At 38.6% G+C, this 19746-nt stretch overlaps 2 protein-coding genes across 2 annotated transcripts; one reads left to right on the top strand and one right to left on the bottom strand.

The window, feature by feature from the left end:
- Nucleotides 1-2397: 2397 nt before the first annotated feature.
- LOC137074178 (2-oxoglutarate receptor 1-like) lies at nucleotides 2398-3522 on the bottom strand. Its single transcript, XM_067442863.1, has one exon. The coding sequence runs from the start codon at nucleotides 3519-3521 to the stop codon at nucleotides 2499-2501; it is 1023 nt and encodes a 340-aa protein (XP_067298964.1). The 5' UTR covers nucleotide 3522; the 3' UTR covers nucleotides 2398-2498.
- Nucleotides 3523-14126: 10604 nt separating this feature from the next.
- LOC137073593 (uncharacterized) lies at nucleotides 14127-16718 on the top strand. Its single transcript, XM_067442257.1, has 5 exons — nucleotides 14127-14294; nucleotides 14944-15096; nucleotides 15374-15962; nucleotides 16076-16338; nucleotides 16419-16718. The coding sequence occupies exons 1-5, from the start codon at nucleotides 14141-14143 to the stop codon at nucleotides 16682-16684; spliced, it is 1425 nt and encodes a 474-aa protein (XP_067298358.1). The 5' UTR covers nucleotides 14127-14140; the 3' UTR covers nucleotides 16685-16718.
- The last annotated feature ends 3028 nt before the right edge of the window (nucleotides 16719-19746 follow it).

The raw sequence follows: 19746 nt of genomic DNA, 5'->3' as shown, positions 1-19746 counted from the left end.
GAGGATATATCATTTCTCTTGATTCAATTCCTCCGTCCTCGAGTCTTTTCCTCGCGTCCTTCCCTCGCATCCTGAAGGGGTGGAGCTAAGGCGCAAGGAAAGGAAACGAGGATGCACAAATAAGAATTGGGAAGCACCCCTTGTGTTTCTCTTTCCTTCATTGATTCTGCTCATTATTATCAGGTGTTCATCACTAATGCTGAATCATCAATTAATTATCTCATAAATTTCAACACTGCTTCAGTGGTACTGTAACTCAGTAGTGAGCACACACATGAACACTAAGAAGTGTTCATTTAACATGAGTGTTTTTCTGTTACATAAATTACATAAATCTTACCTGTTTCATTTATGTTTAAGTGTACACTCCCAATTCAGCCACTGTGTAAATCATGATGGGAAGTGAAAGTCCTGTTTGATTGAGTCCTGCATATGTTGCTTTAGTGAAAAATATTTGGAGATTTTTTTACTAGACTAAAACACAGATTAAAAATAAACATATAATGTTAATAAAAAAAATAAGGTGGTTGTATGGAACCAATGTTCATAATTGAATTGAGTAAAGTATAATTTTATGAGGGTTACTTAATTGAAACAAAGTTACAGAGTTTCAAGTCAATTTAACATGAAGCAATTACATTTGAACCAGAAACCTGATCTAATAGTTTTGAATTTTAAATATATTTGTTTAATAAAAATAAATTCATTTTTTTAATTCATTTTTTATATATTTTTTGAGTGTATGTGCACAGGTGCACCGTTTTTCTATCCAAAATAACAGTCAAATGACTTGTCTGGCATGCATAATACAGCGTTTTAGTCGTTTGTTTAGTTGACAGTCTCTGCTGAAACTTTAGAGCTGTCGTGTGGACATAGTGGTTGTGTTAAGGTGCAGATCAACCATCTGATCTGGATCCGACAGACTACTGTAAACCTTGGGATAAACAGAGAGACTAATATTAGCGTTGGTGCCATTTTTCCTATGATGTAACGAGTACATCAGGTGTTATGGGAAGTGTTCCTGGTTCCAGCTGACCTAATGCAGCCTAAAACAATCATTCAACTGATTTGAATAACAGAAATTGATAATGTCCTATGTATGCCAGGTTAAAGAGATGCAATTTTAGTCTAGATTTAAACTGTGTCTGCTTCCCGAACAAGGCTAGGAAGACTGTTCCAGAGTTTAGCTGCTAAATAGGGAAAGGATCAGATAAGATAGGATTGCCAGCAGTTGATTCTGATATTCTAGGAATAATCAACTGGCCAGAAGGTTTGAGATTAAAATAGACATGTAATGTGCTATGTTTAATTGGGAACTAATGCGGTGTTGACAGAACCGGGCTAATATGGCAATACTTCCTGGTTCTAGTAAGAACTCGAGCTGCTGCGTTTTGGACCAGCTGGAGTTTGTTTATTAAGTGAGCGGGGCAACCACCCAGTAGAGCATTACAATAATCTACCCTTGAGGTCATGAACACACTGTTCTGCATTTGTCATTGAGAGCATGTCGTAAATTATATATATTTTTAGGATGGTAGAACGCAGTTTTACAGATGCTAGAAACTTTGCTTTCAAATGAACGATTGGTATCAAAGAGCACACCCAGCCATCAAGTGTTAGACAGTATTCCAGGTTTGGATTTTTTTTTGTCCAATAATTAGAATCTCAGTTTTGTTTTTTGTTCAATCAGCTTTGCATTCCATTAATTTTGTGAATTGGTATGTTTTGTCAGGATGCAAAGAAATTTAGAGCTCAGTATCATCAGCATAACAATGAAAACTAACGCCATGTTTCCTAATGATATCTCCCAACCGTAGCATGTACAGGGTGAAAAGCAAAGGTCCTAGCACTGAGCTTTGTGGGACTCAAGATACATGCATATCGTGAGGCTAAAGGTTTAATAACAAAATAAACAAAGACAAAAAAGTAAAGTTAGGAATCTTGGTGCGATTTTGGAGTCAGGGTGTGGCACTATCTGATCATTTCTGTATTTTCTTTGATATATCAATTTCTCCTACCGTTGAAGCTAGATCTGTCTCTGTCAAAAAGAGATGCTTAAATGAGAACACTAACGCGCGGTTTATGTAGGATATATCGCTAACACCAAGCATATCTGCAGACACTGTTGATTTTCGCCTTGACTCTTTAGACTCAAAAGTTAAACTGGCTTCCAGTTACATCTAGGATTGATTATTTTTTATTGATAGATTTTTTAAATTACTATTACTTGTCTATAAATCATTCAATGACCTAGGACCTCAATACATGGCAGATATGCTGTTTAAATACAAACCCAACAGATCACTCAGATCAGCAGGATTAAGTCAGTTAGAAATACCAAGAGTTCACTCAAAGCAAGGAGAGTCTGCTTTTAGCTATTATGCCAGCCGCAGTTGGAACCAGCTTCCTGAACAGATCAGATGTGCTCCAACAGTAGTCACATTCAACTACGGGGAGTTTCCCTTCATATATTGGCTATTTCACAGTGGCATTGAGTCTCAGCTGCTTTGCTCATATGTGACGTTGCTCGTGGGTTTGTTGATCACAGCCACTTTAATGTTTCCCTTAGTCTTCGACATGAGCTGACCACATTTGAAAAGATCCATGAAGGCCTTCTTAAAGTCCCCAGACAACGTGTAGAGCGGCAAGTTGAAAATGATGTTGAGTACAGCGATCGGCCTTGAGATAATGTAGGCGGCGTGAGCGCAGCGGTCCAGCATGCAGTTGGTTTCTGGAGTGAGTTTCGTGTATATTCTCAGAGCTCGTAACACGTGAAAGGGAAGAAAACAAACCACGAAGCACGTCAATATCAACACGATGAGTCGCCTCGCTTTAACCCGTTTCGTGCTCCCCATATGAGGACCCTTCTTTAGTTCTTTAATGATGCGCCAATAGCAAAGACAGACCACGACCAAAGGAAGCAAATATCCCAGTACGGTCAATACCCAACTATATGGCCAGGTGATTGCTGTCTTGCTGCTCGCAAAGTCTAAGCAGGATGTCTTGTTGTTCATTTCAACCAGGTCAAACAGGTTAAAAATTGGACTTATTTCGGCCACCGTCATGGCCCAAACCAAGATGCAAGCCAACACACCCCATCGCTTCTGCTTGATGTTGTTCATCCACAACGGATGCACGATCGCCACGTACCGGAAGATGGCCAGACAGGTGAGGAAGAGGATGCTGCCGTACAGGTTGAAGTGGAAGATGAAGCGTGCAAAGCGGCACATGACGATCCCAAGCGTCCACGAGTCGTTGAGGACGTAGTAGTAGGTCAAGAAGGGCAAGCTGACCATGAAGAGAAGGTCAGTGATGACGAGGTTCACCATGATGATGGTGCTGCTCTTCCAGGGACGAACTTTGAGCACGTAGACCAGCAGAGCGGTGATGTTACCCACAACGCCCACGATGAAGATTGCACCGTACATGGCAGGCAGGTAGTAGCGCTTGACAAGTTCGTCCACGTCGGTGCAGTTGTCACTCGAGCTGTTACTCGAGTCGTAGTAAGGGTTGCTCGACATGGTTGATCTTGCAGAAGAAAAACATACAAAACATTGTAAGAGGCAAATCATGCAAAGTATATGTGCTAAAACTATTAGTATTTCAGTGACTGTTCTTGGTGTCCTATTAATGGAAACATCTTGGAGGGCTGCTTGCTGGAAGTAATCCCAGAAGGTGTGCTTTGGTTGAGTTTCAAACTGTATGTGTATTCATAGAAAAAAAATTATCCTAAGCACTTTTTCTGGTTTCAAAAGCCTTGACGTGTTTCCATAGACGGTTTTGATGACCGTAGTACGGAAGAGGATTAGGGCCAAGCAAAAAAAAAAAAAAAAGCATCTTGAGATTACAGTCATTATAATGCAAGATTAAACTCGTTAAATTTCGAGAAAAAAAGTTGAGATACAATCTCGAGAATAAACTCATTAAATATCGATAATAAAGTCGTTGTGTTTCGAGAAAAAACTCGTTATAGAGGACATTAATATAATTTTGTCATAATTAGCTAAAGTTGATAGTATTTCTTTGTTACTGAAAGAAAGTCTGAAATATAGCTTGACTAAGTGATCCAACTCTGCCATGTCCTCTATCAGTATGCCATGCAACGCAACGACTTTATTCTCAATATTTAATGAGTTTATTCTCAAGATTTTATTTCGACTTTTTTTCTCGAAATATAACAAGATTTTTCTCGAAACACAATGATTTTATTCTCGATATTTAATGAGTTTATTCTCGAGATTATATCTCGACTTTTTTCTCGAAATATAACGAGTTTAATCTCGCATTATAATGACTTTAATCTCTAGATGCTTTTTTTTTTTTTTTTTTTTTTTGCTTGGCCCTAATCCTCTTCTGTAATTTAGTCTAATTTTAGACAATATAAAAAAAATTTACATGGAAGATGACACTGGATAGTTTTATTTCTGGATACCAAAGTCTATGTATAACCAGGTACTTTTAGTTCATATAAAGGCTATAGTTATTAAATATAATATTGCAGTTAATATTGAACAGACTTTTACAGAGGGGTTGTAAATTGATTTTTGAATTTAAGTCCTTATACATTCAACACAGAATTTTTTTTTGTCAATTTTACCTTATGGTGTACAACAGCTTGTCTCTGGGGCAGTACCCATAAAGAAGGACATCTTTGTAACTTTTTTACCACAAAAAGGTTCAGTACTTTAAGGTATATTTGTACACCAAGGCAAATTTAGGAGTTTAAAAATGTACAAAAATGTCCTTTAGGGGTACTGCCCCAGCAGTGGCGGCGCCAGGGGGGGGCTAGGTGGTGCTGCAGCTCCCCCTATATTAGTCATAGCACCTGCCCAGCACCCCCAAGAAATGTCTGTAATTTTTTATATTCATATTTTAAAGTCATGTTTGAATATTCTCTCATGTTTTTAAAATAGGAATTAAATAATAATTTAAAATGATATTTTAGTCTTAAATAACATGAGGCCCAAACAGGTGATCATCTTTGGCCAATGGGCTCGGCGCCCGCGAACCTCTGAGATTGTTTTTGATAGCGAGTTTTAGCAAAGTAAAATAACGTTACACCAAAATGGATCGTTTTTTGCTCCCTAAACGTCCACGTTCTGAGTCATATCCTGAAACGAGAAACGAGACTGTGAAGGTGCAGACACAACACTCGTCATCACAGAGCCTCAAGAACAAGAAAATTCTTAAAGACAGAGAATCGGCGGCGGCGGTTTTCATTGAGGATGCTAACGTTACAGTCAGTGAGTGTTGCCAACTCTCACGAGATAAATAATCAACTGCAGCTTCAAAAACAAGCCCAATATTACTATATTATTAATTATTATCATATCAATATAATTTATGATCAACAATTTATCAATAAATGAGCCTGCAATGAAATTGAAACCTTTCAGAGTTTGAAAAGCAAAAACAGATGTGATATTACAAAATTATTCAAATTGCAATAAAGGCTGTGTACAGAAGAGGTTTGGAGATGGAAAAAGTGATGTTGAAGGCTAATTATGGTAACCCATAGTCGGAGTTAGTGCACACATTAGCAGTGGTGAACATGCACACATTTTATTTTATTGTTTTATCATAGCCTGTAATGATAAATACATTGAGATTCTTCGGAATTAAAAAGTACATTATAAATAAAATCTATTATTATCATTTTTTTTTTTTAATCGGTAAATTAGGTGCGTCTCCTCTGTTTCCTCCGTCTCTGTACATGTCTTCTGGTTGTATTGTTTGTAAAACAAAAAATGTATTCGTCTATTTACGTCTACGAACTATCATTACGTGCATTTATAATGTCCCAGTCTATGGTCACATCACATGCCTGCACGTTGAACGCAATTTTTCTTCAATGAGGAGCGAGGCGGGATGTATGAGGACGAATTGCAGTATCGTTGCATTGAATGGCCATTAGCTGTGAGAAGACCGTGTCAGCAATGTGCTGGACAAAACAGCAACTATTAAGAAACAAAGTTGCTTGTCATATTTTCCTAACAAGCAAACACATTTTAAAAAATAAGCCCAAAAAAACGCAACCCACGACTCAAGATTTTTAACACGACTTGCCCAAAAAGAAGCCCAAAGTCGCGTAACACGTGGACTTGGCAACTATGGTTACGGTTTGAGCTGCAGGTGATATTAGCAACCATCCTCAAGAGAGCCCAGAATTATATTATATTTAATATTAATTATATTTAATATAAATTATAATTTATATATATATATATATATATATATATATATATATATATATATATATATATATATATATATATATATATATATATATATATATATAATAACACAAAGCACGCAAAATTCAAAGCACCTTCTCTTAAGTGTTAAGCATCACCATAGCACCTGCAACAGAAAATCTCTGGAGCCGCCACTGTTCCCCAGTAAGCACCCATAAGATGCAATTTTGACACCTTTTTTTCTGTGTAAAGGTTTAAATGAAGAATTTTACCTGAAGCTGTAAAACTTTTTCTATTGTGATGAATGGTTTAACTTTAAAACATTTTGCACTCGGTACTTCTTCTCACATTTTTGGTGGCCTTGATGGAATTACAGTGATGTGAGCTTTTACCTACATGTTTTTTTGTTGTTCAAGCCTTTTAATCTTTTATGGCATTGACCGTTAATGTGCAGACAGATTTTTTTTTAAAAACAGGATTTAAAACAGTCTGATGTGAAGAGACAGCTCATTCCAGAGTCTCGGAGCTGCCATGGCAAACGAACGGTCACCTCTGAGTTTACGTTTGGTTTTTGGGAAGACCAACAGAGAGCCTGATCTGCCGACCGAAGCGAGCTACAAGGGGTGTAGGGTATGAGCAGATCAGATCGTGGCGGGCCAGGCCCAAAGATGTTAAAAAATGTATTTAATAATTTTAAAATCAGTGCAAAAGTGCACAGGGAGCCAGTGGAGGGATTGGGAGGATGGGTGAGATGTGATCACATTTTCGAGTGCCAGTTAAAAGATGAGCAGTAACTGCTGAAAATAACTGTACATTTAACCCTTCCAGTCACATTTAGCCAGAGGTGGACATTAACTAAGTACATTTACTTGAGTAATGTACTTAAGTACACTTTTTGAGTATCTGTACTTTACTGGAGTATTATTTTTTCTGGAAACTTATGACTTTTACTTCACTACATTTGACAAGACAAATATCGTACTTTTTACTCCACTACATTTCTATCAAGGTCGAAAGTCGTTACTGTAGCAACTCTGAAAGTCGGAGGATGATTTTTTCCATCTTTAAAAGGTTTTTAGTCTGTCAGGAATCACTCTTATAGGGTCATATACATTTTCCCAACTTTTTTTGAACACTGATCAGTTCATAGCAAAATGGAAGAAGACGGTTCTTAGGCACAAGTGTGTGCACCCATAGCCATACTTTGAAAGTATGTTTCAGTTTAAAAAAAAAATCAAGATTAGTATAGTTGGCATACACTTGGTGTATGTCTTATAAAATATTAAAAATATAAACATCTGGGAGAAAAAGAAGAGTAGAGTTGGGAGAATATCAGATGTGTATCAGTGTATTGGATCCGTGCATTCGGCCTTAAAGTGACAGCAGCTTTATAAAGAGCTTTGTCACTTATATACAAGTATTTAAATTAGTTTAAGTTAGTCATATGCTACTATGTCAGATGGAGCGTCACTGACTGGCTTAAACCATTATGACAGTGTGCATTTATACAACAATAATAAAATAATGCATTGGCATAAAAAAGGAAATTTACTTTGATACTTAAATACTTCTGTACTTTTACTTGAGTAAAAATCTGTTTTTACAACTTTCACTTGTAACGGCGTAATATTTGACCAGCAGTACTTCTACTTTTACTCAAGTAATAGAGTTGTGTACTTTGTCCAGCTCTGCATTTAGCGCTGAGAACATCAGTAACAGTTTTGAGTTGTCATCGATGACAAATTACCATGGTATAAGTGATTACCCACGGCTAGCTGGGCATTAAACCATTTTAAAGTGGAGGCAAAAAAACATTTTTTTAATTTTTAATAAACTGTCCTAAATGGCAGTTTTCACAGTGACCATTTAAAGTATAATCTTTGAAAATGCCTTCTTAAAATATGTATTGTTTAAAGGATATGTTTAGTGAGATGCAATAATACTAGAAGAGCTACTGTAATAACAATCAACAAGTTTTTTTCAAACAAATAAGTTTTTAGAAGAGGTGAATACTTACAGTTGAAGCTGATGCCACTCATTCACAGCTGATTCTTCCTCTTCTGATGAACAGTTCCTGGGAAGTCTCTCTCACATTCATTTGCATTCATTTATGTCACTTCAAAACACACAGGCAATATGATCCGTCAACACACGAGCGTATGGGCGGGATTTAGAGCCACAGGTATGATCTTATTCAGATGATATTTGGCTGTGGGAAAGTGTGCTACTGACAAGCCTAATTCCATTGCTGTCAATGCGATATTAACATAATGAGACAAGTCACTTTCATTTATAACGCTTTTTACAATATAGATCGTTTCAAAGCAGCTTTACAGTGATAATAGGAAATTAATGTAAGAGAGAGTGTTTTGGCTGTACATCAGCTCTAGAAAAAGTTATTGTCCAGCTAAAATAAGTTTTTGATTGAATAATTTGGTTGAAAATAAAAGCATTACACTCTGAATGAGATCAGTAATTCCGACACTACATGATGATTATGTCGTCATCAATAAATAGCCAACGTCACCCGATCACATTTTCTCTTTGGCTTGTTTTGCTATAACAAAAGTGTCATATAAACACACAGTTAAAGCATCCAGAGAAAGACTATTGTTAAAGAGTCAAGGGTCAAGAGCCCAACTAAAGCAAACAAGTGCTGAAACATAACCTTATAGGGAATAATTTCCTCTGAACGTTTCATCTAATAATTGTCATCTGATGTGGATTAGCAATAAAACAACATCTATATAAAGCAACTACCTACAGGTAGCCTAGAAATCTAGACGCACCCTAGCGGCAGCAAATTTAATTTGCCCGCAAGTGTCGTCTAGGAACTCTCAATACCCTTCTGAGCTGTATTCCTCACAATCTGGACGGCCCAATCACATCATGTATAGAGTCAGCGGGCGGGGCCATAATGACGACGGCCGAGTTGTAAACACAGAAACTGGCGAACGGCAGCGGTCTTTCGAATCAGCTTTGACTGCGATCCTGGAAGACTTGGAGTTAAGCTTTTCTCTGAGAAAAGAACAAAGAACGGCACTGAAGTCCTTCTTAAAAAGGGAAGATGTGTTCTGAGTTTAGCCGACCGAATACGGTGAATGTTTAATCTGTCAGCGAGCTCTGCTTCACCTTCGTTGCTCTGGTTGGTGTAGCGCTATCCTATCGTGTGCAGAGGGAGTTTGACAGACAACCGTTTATCCGCCCCTCGGATTGAGCTGTCAATGGAGAGTTTCCAGACCAAACATCTTGATGTGGGTCTGGCTTGTCAGGCTAACCTACAGGCTGAGGCAATGACAAAATAGCTAAACCAAAAAAAAAAAAAAAAGATACCTTTCAAAACGACTAAATAAATATCCTTGGAGAGGAGGTAAAGCGGAAAATAGATAATAAATTCAAAAGATTTAAAGGGCATCATCTAAACAAAGAGAAACCATACATCTGGGAGGATCTTGTGGAATGTATAAACCAAAATGAGTTTTGTTGTGCATATGGTACGCGTTTTTTCGCTTGCATATGATATGCACTTTATGGCGTATTATACGTACGAACCCCCACCCCACCCCACCACCCTAATCCTACCCGAGAGCGTGCCATATGCACACAAAAACTGCATAGCATTTGCACACCAAAACTCATTTTGGCGTATCCATTCCACGAGATTTCACACTCGTACTATTGATACGCATTACCATGAGATCGTGTTGTATTGCATTGTCTTTGATGTCCATGTGTTTGTTGAATCCATAGACAGTAAAATAAATGGACAGAGCGATCCCATTGACTTCAACGGCAAAAAATGAAGCCAATCAGAGGCACTCACTTCCTGATGGCTGAGCGAACTGCGCAGGCTCAGACTGAGCTTGAGGACGTAGATGTGACGTGAGCCTCCTGTCTGACAGCTGTAGGTCTTCTAGTAGTTGTGGAAAGTGAAATCTGAAACATGTTGTTTAAATATTTTCTCCCGTTGCTTTTGGCTCACTATCGGCTTCTCCTCATTCTTCTCCCTTGACTTTCTCGGACTTTTTGTTTCCACGTCCCCCCGACTGCCTCATAGACAGTCAAAGATTGTTTCTGAGCGTCTCCTCAGGTCTATACGGTAATTTCTCAACTGTGCGACAGAGTCGCGTTGGTTATGACGCAATCGTTAGCCTATTTTTACAAAAACAGCTTCTGGGGGCGATAGTGTAAGATACAAGATAATGGAGCCTTTTATGCATTGTCGTGTTTCTTTATAAATAACCAATGGACAAATGGAGTCTTTAAACGTCTCAGATGTAAAGTTATTCACTGTCAAAGTGACTCAAAAATGAATGGGAGTCAATGGGATGCTAACAGCAGGTGATGGCTTGGTTAGCAATGGCCGCCCCTATGGGTGGAACGCTTTCCGAGCGCTAGATTACCCCCTTGGCTTTACTGACAGACTGGGAAGAGAGTCATTAATAATGAGAATCATTATTAATAATTACTGCATCAGCAACTAATGAACATTCTCTATGATTAATAGATTAAGTAATAAATGAATTGCTATTAATTAAATATGACATCATTAATTCCCTAATAACATATTACATTAACTAATAATGTAAATTCATGTAGGCTATTCAAAGCCATGCATTCCGACTCTCGGTTGTCTGTTTAATTAATCATTAATCATAGCAATTGGCAAAATTATAGTATGACTTTACTTATTGAGGCACATGACTATTAACTAATTGTTACGTAATATGTCATTGTGGTTATGGCTTTTGAATTAATTTTGAATTAGTTAATAATATCTTGCTCCTCATCTGTTTTATGGAGCTAATGTTATGGAACATGTCTATTTTAAGTTTAACCCCTATACTGCGTTAAGGTGCTTCATTGTCTCCTATTAATTGCAAACTAACAAAATCTTAATTGCAGTATCTAATCTTATCATTTGTTCAATTAAAGCATTGCATATCAGTCCCAAAAGATTTTATCTGCTTATTGATATTTACAGTTAATTTGAATATTTACTTTTTACTTTCGGTACTTGAGTACGTTTTAAATCTGACACTTTTGTACTTTTACTCAAGTGATGTTTGAATGGAGAACTTTCTACTTTTACTGGAGTAATTTTTTATTTAGGTATATATACTTTCACTTGAGTATAACTTTTGAGTACTTTTACCACCTCTTTAATGAAGAATAAACAGCTTTACTCTTTGTGTCGGTAATTAAATTGTTGATTGATGCTCTATCTGACTTACAGGGATTCAAATATGTATGTTAAAATGTACTTTAAAATAGGTAAGTCTTCTTGAGATGTTTTAATAAATGTTATAACTATTTATTCAAAGAGAAATTAATAAATGATCATCCACACCATGTCTGAAGTTTATGGTCATATTTTATATTCATGCTCGTGCATGAAAACTCTGGATTTAATTCAGTTCGAACAGCAAAAATCTGCAGTAAAACACTTTATTCTGACAGGTATTTGTGCCTTTAAATGCTGTAAGTATAGATCTTTTTTATAGTACATAATGGAGAAATATCATTTAACTTAATTGAGACTGATGCATTCATTTTGGTGATATTTTATAGATCACTGGAAGAGAGTCCTTTATACAGCAAGAATGATGCTGCAAAATATATTTAGGAGGGCTCGGTATTGACACAAAACCCACAATTTTATAATTTTGATGCATATCAGGTACAATACATGGCAAATTTTCTTAAAGAAAACATCTCTGAACTAATGAACTAATTTGATTTGATCAGCATACAAAATGTCTTCAAACACAAACTGCAGAGAGGTGTCTCTGGAGGTGTATGTGAACGGCGAGTTGTACTGCATTGACAGTGTCTGGGTCCCGGATGAGGAGAATGTGCAGGTGGACTTTATGGTCACCGACGGCATCTACGAGCTCCTCGGGTGCTCACCGGGCGACCTAACCGCACAGCTGCAGGTGGACTCGGATGAGTGCCTGTCAGTCACTCGCGCCGCTTTAGAGGGCGAGGATCTGCATATCGACATCGATATGATGAAGCGCCCAGCCTGTATCTGTACAACCCCTGAGGACAGCCCGACAGGTGAATGCTCAACATGCACCTCTCACAACTTTATATAACTTACTGTAATCATTATGATGAGCACAACTTATAACAGTAACTTTTTACTTTTTACAATAACTTTTTTGTTTTCATGAGATCATTTCAGCTTAAATTAATTAAATTCAGTTAATTAAATTAACGTTACATGATTTGTATTGATTTGGGTGCCTGTTTATTCAAGGGTTGATTTTAAGATTTGATTGCTGACATATTTAACTGAGCTCCTGGGACCTTATGAAGCAGGGAGATGTCTGAGGTTATCCTTTAACGAGCTGCTGGATGTTCCAAGAACTAGATATAAAACTAAAGGAGATCTGCAGTGAGGGCTCAGAAATGATTGAATAGTTTGCCAATTGATATTAGCACATCTGAATGTGTGTCTGTTTTTAAATGTCCTCTGAGAACTGCAGACGTGCTTTTAGTATTCAGTGATGTCTTTTGTGTAGTTTGGGTTTTTGATATTTTATATTTTATTTAGTTTCTTCATAGTGTATAGCTCTTCATTATGTATTTCAATGATTGTGGTTTTATTGTTGTGGTGGGTGAAGCAAACTACAGACAGTGGGTGTGGCGTCAGGCGTCAAAGAGGGGTTTATTAACATAAATAATAATGAATTGTTCAAAATGGGGAATAAAGTGTCAAACAAACAGAGATCCAATCTGGTGTTCTCGGTGTGCCAGGGAATCGCGAAGGAAGGGTAGTGATCAGATAGGAATAGGATGGGTCCAGGTAAGGGACGGGGACACACTTAACGACTAACTCTCAGTGATTCTCAGACTCTGACGGTCTGCAAAAGCAGCCTAAGATCCTGCTCATAAGTTTCATACCCCTTGCAGAATATGCATTTAATTTAATTTTTTAACAAAATAAGAGGGATCTGGGATCATAAAAACAATTCAATAATTATTTTCTGAGAAGTGTGAGACATAATGCAGTTGCGAGTTATAATATCCAATTTTTGAGGGGGAAAAGACTAATGATTTTTCTCAGAATTAAGACTTTATTAAAAAAAATGTAAAAAGGTAATTGTGACTTATCTCACACTGACTTTATAGCATGCAATTGTGAGTTTAAATCTCGCAGTTCTGAGAAAAAAGTCAGAAATGTAGGACGCAAACTCACAATAGAGAAATGTCTTTCCAGTCAGACTAATAATTAATGTCTAATCTGTGGTTTGAAATGTTTCTAATAACATATTATTTAATTTCAGAAAGTACCACGGAGTGGATGGCGAGGAAAATGAGTGGATTCATCCAAACACTTTTTTGGAGGGCTCCGGCTCCTGAACCTGAACCTGAAGTGAATCTGGTTACTGTCCGCTGGCCAGAAGAACGGCCAGAGAACGAAGAGAACTGCCCAAAAAGAGGTGAATGTCAACAGAGCATTTGAGACGCAACATTACAATGGCCACACACACACTGTAAAGTTTCAGGAGTGACGACCACATTTAACGTCATTAACAACTATCAGTTCTGTTCCATACACACTGCATATAGTTTTTGTAGATGCGGCCGTGACTCCCATAAATTACTGAACTGTGTGAACAGAAAGAATAAGATGCAAACGGAAATTTCTTTCAAGCTGGACTATTGATTAATTTTTGATCTGTGGTTAGTGATGTTTCTAATAACATATTTGTTTCTTCTTCTTTTTTACTAAAGTGATGAAGAAAATAAGTTCCTTCTTCCTAAAGTGTTTTCCGGTCAGTTCGGCTGAGCCTTTGTGTGATCCTGAGACGGAACCTGACATGGATCTGGTCGAACCCAAGGAATCGTGTGTCCCAGATGCAAACGTTCCTGAGACTGAACCTTTGTCTGTAGAAGGTCAGGATGTTAACGTCAATGGTGATATGGATGTTGAAAAAATGAAGAAAATGAGTGCTTTCTTCCAAAAATATTTTCCAGTGGATCCGTCTGAGCCCACGTTTGTCCCGGAGACTGAACCTGTGTCTGCAGAAGATCAGAAGGTGGATGGCAGTGATGGCATGAAGGCTTCTCCTGAAATGAACGGCCCAGGAGGTGAATGTCAACAGAGCATTTTAGAGTCAACATTACCATGTCTACACACACACTGTGAAGTTTCAGGAGTGATAAATGCATTTAAATGCAGGAGTGAGTCCCCAAAATGATCATTCCACGTGTGTACCGACCACGACTCGCTCCTGAAACTTCACAGAGCGCATTCTTGCAGTGTTGCCATGTTCACTTATTATAAGCAGTTTTTTTTTTTTTTTTTTTTTAAGCTTGGCTCATTCAGCAATCAAGTTTATGCCGTTATTAATGTGTAATGGTGTGGGTTGCAGTATTTCATTTATTTCGTTTTTTTCACGGGTGTTTCAGCTGATTTGCTTGCAAGATTTGGCAACACGAATTAGTCAAGGCTCATACCACTTTCCCTGTGATTTCTTGCACCGCACATACAGACGAGATACATCTCTGGTCTTATCATCTATCATCTCTCAACGTACATCATTAACAACTAGTTTTTCAGTTCAGTTCCGACACTGCGTATAGTTTTTGTAAATGCTGTTGTCACTCCCGTAAATTACTGAACTGTGTACAGAACGAATAAGATGCAAACAGAAAAGTCTTTTTTTTTTTCAGACTAATAATTCATGTCTAATCTGTGGTTTGAGATTTTTCTAATAACATATTATTTGTTTTTCAGAAAGTACCAGAGAGTGGATGGCCAGAAAAATGAGTGGATTCTTCCCAATGCTTTTTTGGATTGATCCGGCTGTTCCAGAGCCAACTCCTGAACCTGAAGTGAATCTGGTTAGCGTCGGCTGGGCAGGGAACAAAAAGAACAGCCCAAAAAGAGGTGAATGTCAACAGAGCATTTGAGATGCAACATTACAATGTCCACACACACACTGTGAAGTTTCAGGAGTGACGACCGCATTTAATGTAATTTAACAAGAAGTTGTTCCGTACACACTGTGTATAGTTTTTGTCAATGCGGTCATCATTCCCGTAAATTACTGTGTGTGTGCAGAACAAATGAAAAATGAAATTTCTTTCAAGTTGGACTAATAATTAATTTTTGATCTGTGGTAAGTGATGTTTCTAATAACATATTTGTGTTCTTCTTTTTTCAGAAAGTACTAAAGTGAAGAAAATGAGTGCTTTCTTCAAAAAGTATTTCCCGTTGGATCCGTCTGAGCCCCCGTGTGTCCCAGATGCAATCGTTCCTGAGAGTAAACCTGTGTCTGCAGAAGTTCGGGAGGTTAACGTCAGTGATGGCATGGATGCTTCTCCCGAAAAAGTGAAGAAAATGAGTGCTTTCTTGAAGAAGTATTTCCCGTTGGATCCGTCTGAGCCCCCGTGTGTCCCAGATGCAAGCGTTCCTGAGACTAAACCTGTGTCTTCAGGCGGTCCGGAGGTTAACGTCAGTGATGATATGGATGCTTCTCCTGAAAAAGAAATGAAATTGAGTGCTTTCTTGAAAAAGTATTTCCCGTTGGATCCGGCGGAGCCCCTGTGTGTCCCAGAGACCAAACCTGAATTGGGTCTGTTTGATTCAGATGACTTGTGTCTCCCAGGTCCAAGCAGTTCTGTGCCAAAACCTTCTAAGCAGGAACAATCTCCAGAAGAGCACTGTTTGCTATTAGAGAAGCGAATGAAGGGCTGCACACAGCGTCATAGACCTGTCACTGCGGTCTGGAACAACATCTTCATTGGAAATGAGTAAGTCTACAACACATTTACACTAATATACACCATGAATGAACAGGGTATATTTCTACATTGTAAATCCTCTTTAGTGAAAGGCTAATCTAGGCTGTTGTGTTCTTGTGCAGAGAGATAGCAAAAGACCGAATGAGACTGAAGGAGCTGGGTATTACTCACGTCCTGAATGTGGCTGCAGTGAAGACCAAACTGAGGGTGTTGTTGGGAGTGCCATGGGAGAAAGACCTGAGAGAAGCCGTTAATACAGGGGCGAGTTATTACAAAGGAATGAACATCTCTTATTGTGGCTTGCCTGCATCGCAAGGTTCAGACATCAGTGAATACCTCTACAAAGCTGCCAAATTCATCCAGAAGGCCAAGAAAAGCACAGAAAGTAAGATCTTTTATCAAGCGTTCTGGAGTGACAAATTGTTTGCGACTTTTTTAAACTTGTGTCTGTTTTTATTTCCACAGATAAGGTGTTCATTCACTGCACAGACGGTGTCAGCTACGCCCCTACATTTTTTCTGGCGTACCTCATGATCCACCATAACATGACTGTGGAGGATGCCATTGATAATCTCATCAAGGTGAGATACATCAAGCCTGACACAGAGTTCCTGAAGCAGCTGGCAGTCCTCAATCGGGATCTTGAGAAAGGAAAACAACCGCTAAAGGACACACAAGCAGGCAGCCAAAATGAAGTCCTGAAGAAGAAAAAATCCACCAATACAAAGTAAAGACACAGAGCAAGAAACAGAAGAAAACCCGAGAAAATCATCGAGTGCGAAGAAAAAGAAACACACAGTTACAGACCTAAGCACATCCACAGTGTGTGTGCGCGAGGGATTGAAAAATAAAATAGAAAACAAAATAACGGTGTTTGTCCTACATAAACATTTAAAGGAACACTGAATATGTGGCAATTAATGTCTTATAAAGTTGTTGGTTAACTATATGTTAAGGTTCATCATGTATTGCTAGTGTATTTACGCTTAACTAATGGATAATTCTGGAAGTGTTACTGGTGTTTTAAAGGGGTACTTCAGCGCTGGGAAGATGAATCTGTATTTAAACTGGGTCATCAATGTAGTAAAAATGTGAAATTATTTTTGAATTTGGTGCCTTCTAGACTGAGAAAAACAGAAAATGTATTTTTATATCATGGGGATGAAAGACTACAATTCCCAGAATGCTTCGCTGCCCTGTGAGGCCATTCCCAAAGCCACCGCTACTGGATTACTGTGACTGAGTTGGAGAAGACACTACAATTAAAAACTGAACGTGTGTGTTCAATATAATGAGTGAGTCACGGCGCGAGTATCACAGCACTGAGCACTAACTGCAGGAGTGAGATAAATGAGCTGATGAGCTCTCGTGATGAGAGCTGAGGTAATCGCGACTACACTTGCGGCATACATTCACAACGCGAGTTCAGTCTGGCGCGTTTCAGTTCATGCCTTTGCAAGCTTAACTTTCATAGAAATTAATTTGAGAAGTTAACAGACTTACATTGCTCACCATAGCTCTGTTTAAAGGAGTGCCTCTGAGTGTGTGATCTCCATCCCCCATGAGCGGGTTCAAAACATGCAGAAACGGCTCCTTCTGCTGGCTGTAGTCTTTAGCCTTTGGCCAAACATTCCTCCTATGATGCAAATATCGTCAATTTGCATCAGAGGAATTTTTCCAGAAATAAAATGCATAAATCTCTTGTCTCAGGGGGATATGAGGGGGGAAAGCACAATAATTTGAATATACTCCAGGGTTTCTACTGATACAAAGCCATATGCTAATCGCTGAAGTGTTTTTGCTCTGTAGTGTCCAGATTTTTCTGGGTGGGTTGGGCATTGCTAGGTGTCAGGGCTCAGTAATGAGCATGACCTGCTATCTGGGCCCAGTTTTTTCTTGGAGTTACTGAGTTTCTCAGAGTTTTACTCAATGTCACAGTGTTGATGGAGCAGGGCAGATACCAGTAACAGTTTCTGTCCATCTCCATCCTGGACTCAGGTCCAGCTCTCTCAGTGAGGAGTGTGATGATTGTAGAGAAGAAGACAAACTTTCCAGGCACTGACCAGTGAGATTACAGTAAGCAAGTCTACAACAAAGAATTCAATACAATAAAGAAAATAGAGATAAGGTAAAATATTGTTTTCTGTGCTCTGCATATGGCCATGACCACATACTGATCCCATGAGTAGTATTTTGAATTTATGAAAGGTATTTATATAGCGCTAATCCCATACTACTATACATCCAAAGCGCTTTACAATCAATGTCTCCTCAACCACCACCAGTGTACAGCATCCATTGGATTATGTGAAAGCAGCCACAATTCAATGGTGCCAGTGGGCACACCACACCTAGAGATGCACCGATTTATCGGCCAGGGATCGGAATTGGCTGGTTTTCTGCATGATCGGCGATCAGCCAATCAGTCACACGTGTCGCCAATTTTGAGCCGATCCCTGCATGTGGCTGTGAGCGCGACCGCGACATTGACGTCACACCCACGCTGCGCTCGCACTCACAGATGCATGCAAACATGTCGTTGGCAGAGGTGTGGACTCAAGTCATGTAACTTGGACTCGAGTCAGACTTTGGACTTTAACATCAATGACTCGTGACTTCACTTGGACTTGCGCCTTTTGACTCGGTTTTGTGTGGAATAATTGAAATTTAATTTTTATTTTTGTTTTGTTTAATTTCTGTGAGTTGAATTGTGATTTTGAAGATTATTATTCAAATAACTTCATATAAAAGTTATTAAAACAGTTATTAAACATAGTATCCTAATGACAAATACGATATTAAGAAGATCTATGACCTCTGGCCTCTAATGACCTACTTGAAGATGTTTTATCACTCATCCAAGATACCAACAATTATTTTTGTCAGGGTTTATTGAATGGAAAGCAGCGAGGACTCAATTGCAGGAGGAATGGGCTTTATTTAATAAAAAATAAACCAAGACAAACTAACTTCCCCAAGGGAGACAAACATGACTTGACAAGCAGGGAAACATACAGGTCCTTTTAAAAAAAATAGCATATTGTGGAAAAAGTTCATTATTTTCCATAATGTAATGATAAAAATCAAACTTTCATATATTTTAGATTCATTGCACACCAACTGAAATATTTCAGGTCTTTTAATGTTTTAATACTGATGATTTTGGCATACAGCTCATAAAAAACTAAAATGCCTATCTCAAATAATTTGCATATCATGAAAAGGTTCTCTAAACGAGCTATTAACCTAATCATCTGAATCAACGAATTAACTCTAAACACCTGCAAAAGATTCCTGAGGCTTTTACCTGACTGCTGTCCAGAAGGCCATCATTGACACCCTCAAGCGAGAGGGTAAGACACAGAAAGACATTTCTGAACGAATAGGCTGTTCCCAGAGTGCTGTATCAAGGCAAGTGGGAAGTCTGTGGGAAGGAAAAAGTGTGGCAAAAAACGCTGCACAACGAGAAGAGGTGACCGGACCCTGAGGAAGATTGTGGAGAAGGACCGATTCCAGACCTTGGGGGACCTGCGGAAGCAGTGGACTGAGTCTGGAGGAGAAACATCCAGAGCCACCGTGCACAGGCGTGAGCAGGAAATGGACTACAGGTGCCGCATTCCCCAGGTCAAGACACTTTTGGGCTACAGAGAAGCAGCACTGGACTGTTGCTCAGTGGTCCAAAGTACTTTTTTCAGATGAAAGCAAATTTTGCATGTCATTCGGAAATCAATGTGCCAGAGTCTGGAGGAAGACTGGGGAGAAGGAAATGCCTGAAGTCCAGTGTCAAGTACCC

Source organism: Pseudorasbora parva, chromosome 4, assembly GCF_024679245.1.
Source record: "Pseudorasbora parva isolate DD20220531a chromosome 4, ASM2467924v1, whole genome shotgun sequence".
Classification (NCBI taxonomy): domain Eukaryota; kingdom Metazoa; phylum Chordata; class Actinopteri; order Cypriniformes; family Gobionidae; genus Pseudorasbora; species Pseudorasbora parva.
The sequence above is the reverse complement of the archived record's forward strand: the minus strand, read 5'-3'. Positions and strand labels throughout refer to the sequence as shown.